The sequence below is a fragment of the Pseudorasbora parva genome, chromosome 4 (assembly GCF_024679245.1).
Source record: "Pseudorasbora parva isolate DD20220531a chromosome 4, ASM2467924v1, whole genome shotgun sequence".
NCBI lineage: Eukaryota > Metazoa > Chordata > Actinopteri > Cypriniformes > Gobionidae > Pseudorasbora > Pseudorasbora parva.
In genome coordinates, this window is record NC_090175.1 from 11,554,077 (window position 1) to 11,571,900 (window position 17,824).

The 17,824-nt window shown below is 38.3% G+C and overlaps 1 protein-coding gene across 7 annotated transcripts in view; it reads right to left on the reverse strand.

Annotated features, from left to right (window-relative positions):
* Window positions 1-17,824, reverse strand: part of LOC137072893 (nuclear factor 1 X-type-like) — a 130,950-nt gene that overhangs the window by 101,839 nt on the left and 11,287 nt on the right. The window contains exon 1 of one of the 7 annotated variants that reach the window (XM_067440889.1): window positions 13,941-14,103. The exons of the other annotated variants lie outside the window; for them this stretch is intronic. Within the exon in view, the coding sequence (XP_067296990.1) occupies window positions 13,941-13,967 (27 nt within the window). The 5' untranslated portion in view covers window positions 13,968-14,103. Of the gene's footprint in view, window positions 1-13,940; window positions 14,104-17,824 lie in introns of those variants that run through there. 7 annotated transcript variants of the gene reach the window in all.

Consider the following 17,824-nt stretch of genomic DNA (forward strand, 5'->3'; position numbering starts at 1 on the left):
TGACCGAGTGAGTGAGTGTGAGAGTGTGTGTGTGTGTGAGTGAGTGAGTGAGTGAGTGAGTGAGTGAGTGAGTGAGTGAGTGAGTGTGAGAGCGTGTGTGTGAGTGAGTGAGTGAGTGAGTGATCGAGTGAGTGAGTGAGTGAGTGAGTGAGTGAGTGAGTGAGTGAGTGAGTGATCAAGTGAGTGAGTGATCGAGTGAGTGAGTGAGTGAGTGAGTGATCAAGTGAGTGAGTGATCGAGTGAGTGAGTGAGTGAGTGAGTGATCAAGTGAGTGAGTGATCGAGTGAGTGAGTGAGTGAGTGAGTGAGTGAGTGAGTGAGTGAGTGAGTGAGTGTGTGTGTGTGTGTGAGTGAGTGATTGAGTGAGTGACCGAGTGAGTGAGTGTGAGAGTGTGTGTGTGAGTGAGTGAGTGATCGAGTGAGTGAGTGAGTGATCGAGTGAGTGAGTGAGTGAGTGATCGACTGAGTGATCGAGTGAGTGTGAGTGATCTAATGATCGAGTGTGTGTGTGTGTGTGCGTGTGTTTGACTGTGTGTGTGTCTCTGTGTGTGTGCGTGTGTGTGTGTGCGAGGGGTAATCTCTTTCACTTGAGGTTAGGAGAGAGTGGAGTTGCGCATGTTCTTGCATTCCACAAACATGATGCTTAGATTAAGCGGGAGGGGGTGTGTGGATATTACACATCTGCAATGGTTTACTGTAATGTGTGTTGACTTTAAAAACTAATCTAAGATTGACCACATCTGGCCATAATTATCTGCCATTACGGGCAATTTCAATGATAACCATCATAAATAATAGTACATTCAGATTAGATATCACAATCAATTAATCGCTAATAGACCTGAGCCAGATTACGCTGGATTACAGAATGCTCCTCGGTCAAACAACACATGCTTGCAGCGCCACAGTTCTCACACGTCGCCTGCTCTGAAGTGGTGCTGATGACAGCAAAATATATCACAACTAACACAGCCACTGTATGAAGTTCTGAACGTTAATGAATGGGCCCTGTAACAAAACCAATGTAGACTGGGATTTAAAATCAACAGTCAAGACGTTTATAATGTTATAATTTTATTTCTAGTTTTATTGAACTTTTTATTCATCAGAGAATTCTGGGAGAAAATGTATCACGTTTTACACAAAGATAATAAGAAGCACAACTTTTTTCAGCATTGATAATAATCATAAATGTTTCTTGAGCATCAAATGATATCAGAATTATTTCTGAAGGATCATGTGACACTGAAGACTGGAGGAATGATGCTGAAAATTCAGCTTTGATCACAGAAATAAATTACATTTTATAATGTATTCAAATAGAAAACTCTTATTTTAAATTGTAAATATAGCTGCAAGCAGCCATTATCGGGGCCAAGCGCAAAGAAGAAGACAAGACATGCCAGCATGGCTGGAAGTCTCAAGCCAACTGCAACAATGAGCCATTAAGGACCTATTAAGTTGATTTTAGGCAAAATAGCAGTCAAATTTTAAATACAGTCAATAATAATGGTTTAATGGTTTATCACTTTCGACCAATAGGTGTCACTGTTACGAAACTGATGTGGTTTAGTCAGATTGAGATGACAATGACACATGCAAAGTTTGGTGTCAATATGTCAAAGCATTGCAGAGATACAGCCTCAAGAGTAATTTTTGCATCATGGCTCAACTCTGTTGCAGTGGTATATGAAAACTGTTTTGTCTATCAATCCGAAATCCATAAGTATTTGTCAGCATGGTCTGAAGACGATACGGATCAATTTTGGTGAAAATCGGACAAACGGTCTAGGATGAGTTTGAAAAAGTAGATTTTTAACAAATAACAAGATGGAGCACAGATATGTTTGCAAAATATGGCAAAATTGGTATCTATCTTCTCGGCATGAGCCAATGAATGTATTATGACCAGTCTCATTACAATAGGCTAATTTAATCAAAAGTTATTAGCATTTTTGTACATTTTATTACAACTTTTGACCACAAGGTGGCGCTGCCCCGAAACTTTTTGAATATCTTCGGGACATAGAGCGGAAGACACATACCGAGTTTTGTAACGATACACTAGTGCATTCTTAAATTATAGCATTAGCATTTTAAACCGTAATACTGCATTGAAGTCAATGGGAATTTCATGTTTTGTTTTATTATAGCGCCACCAAGAGGCACAATCCCACCAATTTTTTTATGTGTCCTCGTAGTGAGCCCATACATATGTGTGTCAAGTTTGGTGAAAATATTTCATTTTGTTTTGGAGTTATAGACATTTATATGAAAAAACACGTAAAAAATGACTGACACCTGACTTTGATTGGATTTTACTACCCCTTACTATCAATATTTTGAGATTTGGGCATTAGCGTATAGCTATCGACCTATGTTTCCGAACTTCTGAGGCTGGTTTCGTCTCGATCGGACTAGCGGTTTCGAAGATATCAGCAAATGTTTTTTAAGCACTAAATTACAACTCTGCGCAAACCATATGCCGAAACCTGGCAAGTCTGGTATCGTTGGAGTCGGCAAGGATTCAGGAGACCAAAAAACACACTCCCATTAAAATATGTCAACCACACCCAAAGTTATAAGCGTTTGAAAAAAAGAATTCTCCACTAGGTGGCGCTGTTTCGAAACTTCTCAGGCTACTTCAGGGCATCGTGGTGATGACCCATACCAAGTTTCATAACAATCTGTTCATGCGTTCATAAAATACAGCATTTTTGCACATAATTCAAAATGGCCGACATCCAAAATGGCCGACATGGTAAAATTGGATATCAGTCGACTCGGCATGACGCCCTGAATCTAATGAGACCAATTTTATGATTTTTGGATAAACGGTTCAGAAGTTATAAGCCAAAATAGGCATTTTTCGTATCTCCGGACAGGTAGGTGGCGCTGCGCCGAAACGCTGCATGTTGCTTCAAGTCATGCTTGTGATGACATGTACCAAGGTTGATTTGAATACGATAAAGCGTTGCGGAGATATAGCCTTTAGTGTGTTTTTGCAACCTCCACGTAAAATTTGTTTGTGCGTTTATTGAAAACGATTGGACGAATCAACTTGAATTCCATAACTTTTTGTCAACATGCTCTGAAGATGATCTGTTTCAATTTTCGTGAAAATCGGAGCAACGGCCTAGGAGGAGTTCGAAAAAGTAGGTTTTTCAGAAAATTCAAAATGGCGGGAAAATTTGCATACCGGAAAATGACATCATAGGGTGAAATCGAATCGGCTTGAGCCAAGGAATCCGATGAAAAAAGAATTTTGTTTCTAGCCCTTAGGGGTCAAAAGTTATAAGCATAAATATGAGTGAAACTTTGGACAGGTGGTGGCGCTAGAGGGATTGAGTTAGAGGCACCAAATTTGCTATAGTGACAGCTCAGACTGGCCTCTATGAGTGTGCCAAATTTCACAACTTTTTACCATACGGTTCTATGGGCTGCCAGAGACTCCTATGGCGGAAGAAGCAGAATAATAATAATAGGAACACTAACGATTTCAATAGGTGCCTCCGCACCTTCGGTGCTTGGCCCCTAATAATATTTCATAGTAATACTGATTTTACAGATTTTTTAAATCAATTAAATGCAGCCTTGGTGATCAGAAGCATTCTTGAGTGTGTATTTTTAACAATTTGTTAATGAATTTCATTCAAGCAAGGTAAATGTTGTTTTTAAAGGAAAACTATCAATAAAAATGTTTTAGCCATTGTCTATTTTGGCAACATGCTCATGCTAATTGCTACTGAAAACACACATTTGCACAAGGAGTGTTTTTTGGATAAAGTGTTGTGTAGCTGCCTATGTAGAGTATCCCAAATCATTCACTTATGAGATTTCCATTTCAGTTAGCATGCTGTCTTAGAAGGCAGCTGCCTATGTAGGTAGCAGACGGCAAGCGAGTTCACTAGATCTGTGGAAATATTTTTTTTTTTGACGGATTGATAGATTGTAATCAATTCCTAAATCTAGCTATACCGCTTTTAGACCCCACTATACCTTCACAAACGGCAAGAGCCTGGAGTGTGTGTACATTCAGCAGTCACTACAGTGGAATGTTTGCATAAACGACAGAAAAGACTAATTGCTCTATTTTTCCCAAGATCACAGCACTCATGGGTATCGCAGTTCAGCGCTCATAGCAAAGTAATGCAAAATTCTGCACGACTTTGGGAAGATCTGTGCATAGAGTGCTGCATAGTTCCTAACAAAGTACAAAAATCATCTGTCCTCAAGCAAACATATTCACCTTTTAACTCTTTTTCTCTTTTTCCTCTATGGAGGATATCAGGTTCAAATACTGCAATGTTAAGGTTTGTTGTCAGTTTTTCCCCAGCGAGCACCAGTTCGCCGCTGCTCCACATGATCCATTCCAAAGGCCAAACAACAATATGGGGAGCAACCGACAGCCACAGCAACGGAGAAAAGAATTTGCGTCCATGAGAGTTTTTTAGATGTATGCAAGGTTGAAAACAAAAAAGCTGAACCTACTTTATTACCATCTGCATATTCGATACAGTTCACAGCACCAACCTCTACTCAAAATATAACCAGAGTGTCAGAGCTGTGGTCATAGATGCCAACTGATGTTTGAGACGAGTGTATTCAGGAAGCACACACACACACACACACACACACACACACACACACACACACACACACACACACACACACACACACACACACACACACACACACACACACACACACACACACAGACTGTAGGACAGAAATAATTGCCCTTGAGTGTCTTAGGCCCATGGGTACAGCAGGCCTCTTCAGCTACTGTGCTACTATAAACACTTGCTCTAAACCCTCCATTTATCACCTACATAGAGAGTAACATGCTCGTCAAACATACTCACACACACGCCGTCATCTGAAAGCCCTTTACAAAACCCCTTTGTAGCTCTTGGACTTTTCTTTCTCATTTCATGGTTAGTTGCCGTCCTAAAGGCCCACACTGTGATACAAAATATTACTGAGGAGCAGCCTGCACCCTCAGAGGAATAGAATAAAACAGAACAGAACAGAATATAATAGAAGGAATGAAATTAAAAATAAATAAATAAATAAATAAATAAATAAATAAATAAATAAAAGCAATAAAATAAAAAATATTTTTAAAAAGTAAATAAACATTAATTAAAAGTAATGGAAAATAAAATATTACATTAAAGTTAATAAAATAGAAAAAACAGGAATAAAATGAAAAAATATAAAATAAAAGCAAAGCAAAGCAAAGAAAAGAAGAAAAGAACACTGGTCAATATCTGCCCCTGGTCTTAAGAATGAAATAAACAGGAATAAAAAGGAATGGAAACTTTTTTTTTTTAAATACAATAAAATAAATAAGAGAGAATAAACAGGAATGAAAAGGAATAAAGTAAAAAGTTAACTGGAATGAATGAATGAATGAATGAATGAATGAATGAATGAATGAATGAATGAATGAATGAATGAATGAATGAATGAATGAATGATCTTGGACAATATCTGACCCTGGTCTGAAGACATTTACGTTTTGAATGGCACATTTCAAAACAAACAAAACAACAAAACACAACATCAAAACAAAACAAAACACAACACAACACAACAACACAACACAACACAACACTAAACAACAAAACATCAAAACAACAACACAACACAACACAAAACATCAAAACAAAACAAAACACAACACAACACTAAACAACAAAACATCAAAACAACAAAACACAACACAACACAAAACATCAAAACAAAACAAAACACAACACAACACTAAACAACAAAACATCAAAACAACAAAACACAACACAACACAAAACATCAAAACAAAACAAAACACAACACAACAACACAACACAACACTAAACAACAAAACATCAAAACAACAAAACACAACACAACACAAAACATCAAAACAAAACAAAACACAACACAACACTAAACAACAAAACATCAAAACAACAAAACACAACACAACACAAAACATCAAAACAAAACAAAACACAACACAACACTAAACAACAAAACATCAAAACAACAAAACAAAACACAACACAACAAAACACAACACAACACTAAACAACAAAACATCAAAACAACAAAACAAAACACAACACTAAACAACAAAACATCAAAACAACAAAACACAACACAACACAACACAAAACAAAACAACACAACAAAACACAACACAAAACACAACACAGCACAAAAACAAAACAACAAAACAAAACACAAAACACAACACAACACAAAACAACACAAAAACAAAACAAAACACAACAACACAACAAAAAACAACAAAACAAAACACACAAAACACAACACAACACAAAAACAAAACAAGACAAAAACAAAACAACACAACACAACAAAAAACAACAAAACAAAACAAAACACACAAAACACAAGACAAAAACAAAACACAACAACACAAAACAACAAAACAAAACAAAACAAAACACAACACACAAAACACAACACAACACAAAAACAAAACACAACACAAAACAAAACACAACAACACAAAACAACAAAACACAACACAACACAACACAAATCAACAAAGCAAAAAGGAAACCAAACGTGTCTTTATCCACTATGTGCAACAGCCAGATCCCCTGGTCTCAAGGCGTGCATGTTCACTCACCTTGAGGTCTTTCACCCTAAAGTTAAATTATGAACAGTAAAGAAAAAAGGTTGATCTAGCATAAAAGCAGGAAAACCATATGCTTGTGCTGGACTCAATATGACCATCTCCTTCTCATGGAACTCGGTTATTTCTGGCCAGTAAAAGACACACAACTTTAGTGAATTACAAGAGCACCGGGCCAGAACGCTGGTTCTCTTTAAAAGAGCATCAAGAGAGAAGACATATTCAAGAGTGCGGTCGCCGCTGTGAAAGACTGCATTGTTACACACTTGTGCTAAGCAAAGTGATTATGAGGAAAATAATGAGCAAAGTGTGTTGCGTGTGCATATACTGTATGATCTCCACGGCAACTACAAAACTACAGCTGACGGTTAATAAGAGGCGGATGATGGAGATGAAGGAACAAAGATTAAAAAGTAAAGCACAGACAGAGAGACTGAGGGAAAGCAGATGAGTAACTATCATACTGGTATTCATGCAAGATATCATCTGTTCAGCTCTGCGTACAAAAAGTTTCCAAAGGGTTTTTTTTTTCTCCCACACTGTAAGCCCAAATAAGTTTGCAAAACTCAAAAAAATAAAAACCTTTTTTTTTGCCTTTAATGTAATGGTCACCCCAGTTTGTGTTAGTATAAATTAAAGGAAACAAGTTCATAAAACTCAAAACAATGAAAGAATTCAGGATTACTTCAAATGTGTCAGTTTGGAGAACTCAAAAGAAAAAGAAAGTTCTAAATACCCATAAAAGTCAGTTAGCTTGACCGTATCTGTTCAATTTGAGTTGGCTCTACTCAAACCAATTCCTTATTTTGAGCGTTAGGGTTTACATTGCACGAATGCCACTACTTTTGGACACATTTTTGATTCCATAAAGAACCTTTCATGGAACAGTTCTCAAAAGAACCATTTTTTTCTCTTAGTGTGAAGAACTTTTGCAATTGAAAGGTTCCACGGATGTTAAAGGTTCTTCGTGGAACCATTTTTAAGAGTGTAAATGTTTGTTCTTTTTAGAACCTGAGGTTTTATCGTAGCACTTGAGCTGCGCCAGCTAAAACACAGGACTTGTATTTTCTTCTAAAAGGTTTGGGTAAGACTGTGTCTGCCAGGAACATAAATATAATGTAACTTTGCATATCGTAACCACACGAAAACAGTAATGCCAGCAGAACCGCAGAAGGGTCATGCTGGGCTGCAAGGGAGGAACACCTTTGCATCTTTTTTTAAAATGACTCATGCATTATAAAACTGAAGCTATTAAACAGTTTGCACCATTCTGATTGGAACTAGAGACCTGACAAAGACCTTGCGGTAATGCTGTTTGTAAGCTCGGCTGATGCTATAGTTGATCTGATGATTTATTTGCTTCCGCGTAATCAAGAACAGGTTCAGGTGAACAGCAGCACCCTTGGGGCACACAAGTGTTTACAGTCAGGCGTTTTTATTGAGTTTGACATTTTATAGCTTCGTTGTTGTTTTTTTAAGAGTATATGTTTTTTCCATACAGAAATGATGAAGATTGAATGGTGTTCCCCAGGGCTGCTGCCTCGGTCCCAACCTGTTCTTCTCCTGCTTTCTGAAAGTATTTTCCCTTACACTTTCTCCCAGTTACAGCCTCCCGTTTCATTGATTTCCCTGACAGGCGGAGCAAGAAAACTGGAGGAAAGAGCAGTTGATGTTCTTGTTTGACGCAATGTCCTCTTCCCTCAGAGCCATGTCCCAAAAAGAGCCTTACTAAAAGGGGAAAGTCAATAACGGTAGACAGGGCAAGAAAACAGCATGTGTCGTTATCGTTAAATTGCCCTGTTACGTTTATAAAAGAGTGAGGCTTGGCAAAAGCAGCACTTCAGTCCAAGTGAACCAAACAATCTGACAGCACATGCCAGATTAATTGTCTGTTTGGTCAAAATCAAATCCCTCAAGCAGTGTAGGTAAAGATGCACTATGTAATATTTTTTTTTAGTACATTGTCAAAAAAAAAAACATTAAGCCAGCCCAGTGTTATATATTTTGTTGAGTTGAGTACTTACACTATCCCAAATGTTTCCAACTATTTGTAAATCGTGGAAAATCGGTTTCTGGTTTTATTTTGCAGAAGCGCTTTACTCTTACTGCAATGTGTACCAAGTGTCACAGCAGCCTGTTCGTGAGGCGTGTGTCGTTCATCTCATTAACAATCGCTCCAGCGGCCGTGCTCAGCTCCTCAACACTTGACCCTGCTCTGCTTCACTACAGTAACGTTAATAATCGCATCCAAGAGCATGATTTCTGCCCGAGTCCTATCCCGATGCTTTTCCACCGGCTGTGAGATGAAGACCGCATGTCCTAAGATTCTGCGCTCAAACTTACCGTCATCAAACTATGCCTTTGTTTTGAATAGGCGACCTCTAGCGCACGGAAAAGATACATAGTGCACCTTTAACAGTCAGTGAACAAAGTGGAATAGGAAATGACTTTGATATATATCACTATTGACACTGTAGAAAGACGAGTTCTCTTTTATGTCTTAATGCGCTTGAATAGTCAAATACACGTGATTATGTCTAAATGCCCACACTGTAAAAAAAAATGTAGGTCTCCAATTGCCCATTTTCTAGAGACTGATCACATCTAAATGTATAAGTTGGCCAAATTGAACTTCTGTGAATTAAATTGCATCAATTTACAGAAATTCTATCTGGCCAACTGAAAAAATTAGATGTGATCAGTCTCTAGAAAATGTTCAATTGGAGACCTACATTTTTACAGTACATCATATGGATCATGTAAACACAGCCGGTTATGCCTCAGGTGAAAGTAAACAGCAGGGTGCAAACCAGATGTGTATCAGTCTAATGGATCTGTGCGTTTGGTCTTAAAGCGACAGCAGCCTAATAATTTCTATCATTAATGTGAATCAAACAAAAAAAAAAAGAGAAAAAAAGGCCCTAGACTGATTAACTTTTTAGCTTTAATAAGAATGCATTTCTATTTAATTCATACAGACTATGCAATATTTTATTTTTTACATTTGATTATTATATTGTGTACTAATTCTAACTGCGTGTTAATGAAAAACTGAATTAGTCTGATTCAATTTTGCTATATTTGTCCTACTGTTTGTATGTAGATCAAATCACACAAAATAACTATATCATGATAGCTATTATGAATTAAAATGTTCCATATCGTGAAATAAAAATCTGGTCATATCGCCCACCCCTAATATCCACAATATAAACAATACAATATCCATCAAAAAAATCATGGCAGAGAACTGGGAAAGACAATGCTGCAATATGTTGGTGATCATTCAACAGAAACTCATTTTGAAAATAATGTAGAGATGGGCACATTTTAAGAAGAAACAATCAAGACTTTGAAATAAGTACAAGTTCTCATCCGCTCTGTGAACAAATGTTTCCATTATTCAACATGCATAAATCTAGCACTATATTGTAAACGGTGGTTTATTAAAATGATATTGACTCAGTATCAACACACAAAAAAATATCTGCCTCTTTTCTTACATGTGTAAAAATAAATATATCATATTACAAATATATCATATTAAAGTGTAGCCTAATTGCTAAATCATGACTCAGGGCTAAACCCCCAATGTCCTTAAATATAAGAACATTCAAAAAGCATTAAAACTTAATGCTAACCCTTGTCCTGAGATGTGTGCGAAGCCCCAACTGAGGCCCTTAGACTCCCCAAACGACATGTTGCACCCCGGCACATTTGGCAACCCGTGCTTAACTTCCATTACGTATGAAGCATGAGATTCCCCACCTGTCCGTCCATTCCAGAAAACCTTTTATCAACGTTAATAATTCATTAGTTATTGTTTACATTTGTTTCCGCGCCGTATGCGCCCTCGTTTGTTTTAATAATTTACCATAATTAAATAAGAAAGACGGCAAAACAAACGACCGGACAGGGTAAGAGAGTGTGGGGGCTCGAGAACATCCACGCTGGTGGAATTACCATGCATTAGGTATCCTGTCTGCATCTTCTCTGAAGGCACAAACGTCCCATAAACCGCCAAACCTCACCCAAGTTTTGACTCCACGTAAACGTGGCCTGCCGCAAGATTTATCCAGCCTACAATCTGAATCCGCATCTGAAGCCACAAGAGACAAAGGAGGGATTCCTTTAACACACGCTCGACGTGGCGCGATTGCAGGTTTGAAGACACTTTTATCGCCGAGATCAAAATCACAGCCGAGCTCATGCCAACACAGGCAGAAAGATTTAAGACGAGCTAGACGAGGTGTGTGTGATAAAGCTGTGGCCTTTAGTGCTCGCATGCACTGTGCGTCTAAAACACACACGTCTCACACTCGACACTGCTTCATCGACAATAATAATTACACATAATGCAAATTAATAATATCAGCTCCTGGGAGAACATGCTTTTCCAAACAAACGTTTTTTTTTGCCTCAAAATTTAAATATTTTATTTTTTGCACTATGGAAAAAAAACATTTAATATGGGAAAAAATGTACAATTGTATTTTGACATATTTATTATTATTTCCTTAAAAATGAGTAGGCTACATGCATTTACAAAAAAAATTAATATCTTCAAAAATGCTGTCTGCTAATCAAAGTCCGTGTGCAGCCATTTTCTTGTCATAGCAAAACCATAAAACAGAGAGAAAAATCACAGAATTTGACCTTGAATGGGCAAAAGTTCAGGTCAAGCAGAATAACCTTTAAATATTTGTACTCATAAAATATTTTATATCTATATGCTGTATAAAATATCCACATACATATATTTAACATACATATATATTTTCAAATATTTAACCTATATTTATTGAAAATAGGCTATGTTCCAACGTGAATAAAAAATAGCCTACGTTTTAAGCACCTGCCATTTAAACTAGCCTACATTAATAAAAGATGAAACCTTTTTTTTTTTTTTTTTTTTTTTATCTCGGACATCAGCTATATGCCACTGACCCATGTTGTTTACTTTTCACTCTTAACTGGATCTCTTTCGCCCTCTTCGCCGAATGCACACTGCAGAGCAAATATTGAAATTTTCAAACAATGACGGGTGCGAAAGTGCTAGCTAAGTAAATATTCAACACCAACAACAACAAAAAAACGTTTTCCAAAAAATGTACGTGTTGTTCTTAAGACACCATAAGACTAGGAAAAATGCAGGGGAAAAACGAGCCTACCAGTTCGACTAGAAAGCGCGCGCCTGAACCGACATAGGCCGCGCGAAGCAGAGGAAGCGCTTCGAGTATATCTAATAAAATGGCACAGGACTGCAAAAACATTAACCACCTTCTTTAGTATTACTAAATAAAAATAGACACATCTTTTAAAGAACACAAATGCTTCTTCAAAAATAATGCAGGCACTTTACACACGGCCTGCCGTTCAGGCCTTCTTTACATTGGAAGAAAAAAAAGTGCATAGCCTAGTTTGACAGTTGCTTTAAAATGTAATGAGCAAGGACACAATCATACGCCACAAAAACAAGAGCCGTCAACAATGCAAAATGAGAGAAAGGGAGATTTTATTTTAGACACGTCTTGGATTGGCGTGACCCAGTCTGGGGGAAAAGAGAAAGAAAGGTCTGTTTGCAGCCAAGAAATTGAAGCCAATGGCAAAATCCTCTAAAAATTAAGAAATAGCCTTGAAGAAAGACAGAAATCATAAGCACGAGAGAGAATAAGTTTAGGTAGGCCTACGCCTATTAGCTTTGGGGAATTCAATTATTTATGCCTCACCCCAAATAAGTTATTTTAGAGACCTGTCGATGTCTGCTACAGAGGAATATTTAAGAGCCAGAAAGAGAGACTGCCACAAAACCGGGCCAAACGGCGCGCGCGAGGACGGGGGACGAGATTCCACCCGGTTCCTTCAAGCTGCGTGAAGCACAAAAACAAGCCCCCGCGCGCATACATGGCACACGACTGCAAATACATTTTCAATTTACTTTTGAATTATTTAATAAATTACACCCATCGTTGAAGAACACAATGCTTCTTGAGAAAGAAATAATTGGCCTACTGCTCGCCGACTATATCAAAAGGGCATCAAGTGTCAAAAACGGACATTTGTATTAACATAAGGGTCTACTAGCATATTAAACACTGATTCATATCGGAGAGCATTATATATTTTCTGTGGCCAACAAATAAACCTACTTACAGCCGCAAGATAAAGAGCAAATCAGAGCAAAGTTTTTGTTGTGACCTATAAGAGCGTTTAATGCAATATTTTGTATAACTGCAAATGTCTGACATTTTGCCAAGTGTTAGGTAATACAGTAGACATTAGAGAAAGAGAATCATATTTTTTTTCTAAGACTGTTGACAGATAGGCTAATTTAGATCAAAATGACATGCATTGATCCTCGGCCTACAATAGACTGGCACAGAACTTTTTAAGGAAATAATTGAATTGCACTATAGGCTAATCATAAAAAGTGTATCGCTATGTTAATGTTTTATGTGTTTTAGAAACAACGAGATCTTACTGAATAAAAACAGCCAAGGCCAGTGCGCATTTACTCGCTTCACATAAAGTAATCACATAAAAATAAAAATGTTCATTATGAATCAACATGGTGAACTACAAAACTTCGAACAGGTTTTTAAATAGCATATTATAATTTTAGGCTATATGCACAATAGCCTATTGCGTAACGTCAACAAAACATTTCTTGCATGGGGACCAGTCAGAAGTAAACGCGTTTTAATAGGCTATTAATATTTGTTTTATATTCTCCCCCGTCTTAATAAAATTAACTTAACAATTGCAGGAGAACCAAACAACCCCCTGAAAGGATTATTTAACCGATTTGGCAAATATTTCTCACTCGGGACAGGTAGATCAATGTCACTCCGTGTGTCTGAACTCGGGCGCGGAGAACTTCATGCACGGGAGCTGTTGTCCTGAAACATCCCAGCTTGAGAAAACAACTTATTTTTACCATAACGTTTTATAGTTTGACGTCTAAAATATGAGCAGTTTACTATACTAGTCGCGCGTCCCTCTCGGGTCAAACCCATCTCCTTTTATATAAAATAGATTTGGGAGAAGCGCCATTTTCTCTTCGATCCCATGTGCAATGAATCGCACGAGAAGAGTTCCGAAACGACACCGCGCGCGAGCTGGGAGCCGGGAATAAACCCGCGCATGAAAATAATGTTTTAAAAAGCCCAATGCATAACTTGAAATGCATTTATTGAGCAGCAACACAGAAGACAAGACACGGCAACGGTTCTACAATGCAGCATCCGGACACACAGACACGAGCGATTAATTAAATGAATGCATTTTACCTGTGTCAAGCAGTACGGAGAGTACATAGTTATCTCAGAGGCGGGAAATGAATCGCGTTTTGAAGTTGAGTGGAAGTTCGCCGCGTTGCTGCATTGCAATAGCTCGCCGTCCCCCTTTCGCCTACTCCATGCTGCTCTCGCCGCTAACCCCGCCTCGAAGGCAGAAAGTGAAAGCTCAAACTTTAGGAAGAAAAAAAAAACTTTTCTCTCCTTCTTGCTCTCCCCCTTCGCTCTCTGATTCTCTACAACTGTGCAAAAGACAGCCTATCCATTAGTGATAGGGAAGATGAAATGGCCAACACGAGTTGGGTAAATACATCCATGAATAAGCAGAACAGCAGTTCAACACTATCATTAACTATTGCTACATATTTATTATAGATCAATATTGCCAGGTGAGTGGTTTTTCCACTTATTTCATCTCCAAAATCTTTCACCAGCCTTGTCAATAAATAATGACAAGGCTATAGCTTATTCTTTTTTTTTCTTGGTGAATCAGGGGTGAGCAATTTTGTTGTCATAAAAGTGCATTTGGCCAAAATTGGCCATTGAAAACGTTAAACACAAACCTTAAAAATAATCAAAGCTTTTGGAATCAGGGCAATCCCAAATTGGGGTGAATTTATCCAGTTAACCTGAATTCACCCTAAATATGCAAAGTTTGACCAATGACAGCAGGATTGACTGGCTGCATTATTTCTGTCAATGGCCTTTTAAACATTTACAATGTGTGATGCAATATGTTTTTTCCCCCGCATGCAATAGCACTGCAATCATGACTTTAATCAGGTAATGGACGTTAAGTAACCCCCACTCTCTTCTTCTATGACTCATCTATAGGCCCCAGTCCTGCGTCGCAGTATTGCAGGGTGGTCTTCTAAATCCACATCTGTTTTGTGGCAAACCACAGCGCCCGGGCTGCCTAGCAGCACGCTCAACTATGCTTATCTTGCACCTTCTCCAGCCGTGAAACTCTGCTGTGCCTCTGCTGTCAAACTTTAAGAGGCAGATTATCTTGCTCTTTTATTAGGACTCCTTTCTCATAGATCGCTTAAGCCAACACCACAAAGGAGACTTACCAATTACTGCACAATTTAATTCAGCACTACAAACTTAATCCAGCACAAAGCTTAACCAACATCTGGGGAAACAGACGATGGAGTTTTAGGTAACCAATTGTTTTAGAAATGACCGCTGCAGGTTGAGAAAACGGATTTGACCAGGATGTTGATTTTTGAAGAGAAATATTTTCTATAATTTAAATCTCTCCCTCATGCTCGGAATTTGAATAGATTTAAGGGCCATTTAGATGACACTAATTTCAGATAGCAACTAAAAAAAAACGTTTTATGCATTTGGCCGCTTATTTACAACAACAGTTTTGAGCGCTTGAAAATGCGAACTTTTAAAACCCGATTTAAAAGTGAATGTTTTTGAAAATGATACAGTTATCCTCTCTGTGTAAACTACAAAAAAATGAATTTGTGAAAACGGTGACATCACGCGTATTCTGTCTTTAGGCGCAAAGTGACATCGCCATCTACTGGCCTAGCATAAATAATAATGCAGCGTTTTTAGTGGTTTTTGCAGATCCGCATGAACAGTGAACATTTCATCGTCATGTAAATGAAAGACAAAAAGGATGAATGCTTCCATTTTTAGTGCATCGTTGTGGACCGAACCAGAGTTCGATTGCTCCCCCTTACCCCTACCGGTCTGTGTTCATATTATTTGGGTCCAAAACCGGGGTGCGTTTGCGTCATCAAAGCAGCAGCTGTTTACCCCATTGCTTGGTAATGACGGTGAGCGAGATGGTGGCAAAACGAATAGTACGATTGTGTTCACATCAGCAGCGAACCATACCAGAGTTCATATGAACCAATCCCCAGACCACCTTTTTAAGCGGATTCGGGTACGGTTCGCGGGTGCGCACCTGAGTTCTGAAGATAACGTTCACTTCATCTAAACGAACCAAACTCTGGCATCAATCGGGTGCGCACCAAAAGTGCTATAGTGTGAAAGCACCCGTAGTCTGATAATGTTGGACCTACTTGAGGGGACATTTACAGGTTTTAGCCGTTAATATACAAGAGACATTTATATATGAGAGACGTTAATATACAAAACGACATTTTAGCCGTTAATATACAAGAGAACAGCATTATGGGAGCCTGGAAATGCAAACTTTTGAAAACGGGATTCAAAGTGAATTACCAGCACTGAAACCAGTGAAGCTATTTTCGTGGGGCATAAATCCTCACATAAACCCATAATAATACATTTTATTTGTACCTGTGCTCTTCCTACCTGTATAACAACTTAACAAGTAGGATATATACATAAATTGTTATCAATTTGCACTGCATAAGTTATTAATTATATATAGATTAATCCTTATTAAAGGTACTGAAGTTATTTAGTCAAGAGCAGAGCATATTTAGTGAGCAATTACTTTTGTTCTTGTATTGTCATTATAAGTGGTTACTGTCACTTTAAAAGATCTTCCGCTGTCGCGCATGATGCGGGTGTGAGATGCTGAAGTCGCAGTTACAAAACGTACAAAACGCGTGACTGTCCCCCACCTGCTTCTCTTCAGAATATTACATTCGCTGTCCCATTGATCACGGTATTTACACAAGGGTTTAGGTTTTTTGGCAGGAGTGCCTTCCGTCTCTATCGTTACGTCCATCATCCGTCTGTTTTGTTTTTTGTTTTTCACACTAACCTCGCGACAACGGCCATCTGTCAGTACTGTAGGCTATTGCAGATGGCAGTTATCGCGAGGCTAGTTACAGAGCTCAGATTGGAAATGTTTTAGTTTTTTTACACCGGTATTATTATTTTTTAATAACGCAGTTTAAAACACGGGAGATTTACGGGAAAATACTAATACGGGAGGACGGCGGGAAAGAAAGGTAAAATACGGGACTTTCCCGGCCAAAGCGGGATACTTGACAGGTATGGCTCTGAGTGCCTAGAAAAGCGCCATATAAATGTAACAAATTATTAATTATTATAATTATTACACGTTCAGTCTATTGACACGTAGTGTTTCTTTACAAAGTGGCATCGCCATCTACTGGCCTGGCATGAATAATACAGCAATTTCAGTCATTTTCGCGGATCCATTTAAACGGGGATCGTTTTGACAAAGTTGTTGTATGTATGTGGAAAACGTATGTGCGTATTGCGTGTTCAGTCTATTGACACAGTGTTTCTTTACAAAGTGATACTGCCATCTACTGGCCTGGCATGAATAATACAGCGATTTTAGAAATGTTTGCGGATCCATGTGAGCGGGGATCGTTTTTACAACGTTGTCGCTTGTAGGCGGAAAAATGCAAACAAAAAACATCCGTTTGTAGTACATCGTTATCGCGTAACCATGCCCATAGTCTGATGTCAGACCTGCTTGAGATGCAATGAGCGCACATAAACAGTTCCCAATCTTTTTTTATTTTATTTTTTATAGATGCTGTTCGTTCACCTTGGCCTAATGGTAAAGAACAGCTATAAATAAGGTTTTAGGCCTCAATACAGTTAGAGGCAACCCATAAACCTACATAAACTTTCCGAGATCTTACACAGTATGTTTTTAATCCGCATCTGCAAAACAGCCCATAATTACAACAACAAGAAAAACACTGACATTAAGAGTTAAGAGGGAGGTCAGAGAAAGGGCACAAAGGTTGGCATTACAACATCAAAAGGCACGAATCCAAAACCACAGTCTTCGTGCTTCACACAGACCTCGCAGCCATTACTCTACGAAATAGCATGAAAACGATTCTGCTTTCAGCGCATGCATACTTTCACACACATACTAATACACATACGTGCACGCGCACACACACACACACACACACACACGCGCGCACACGCAC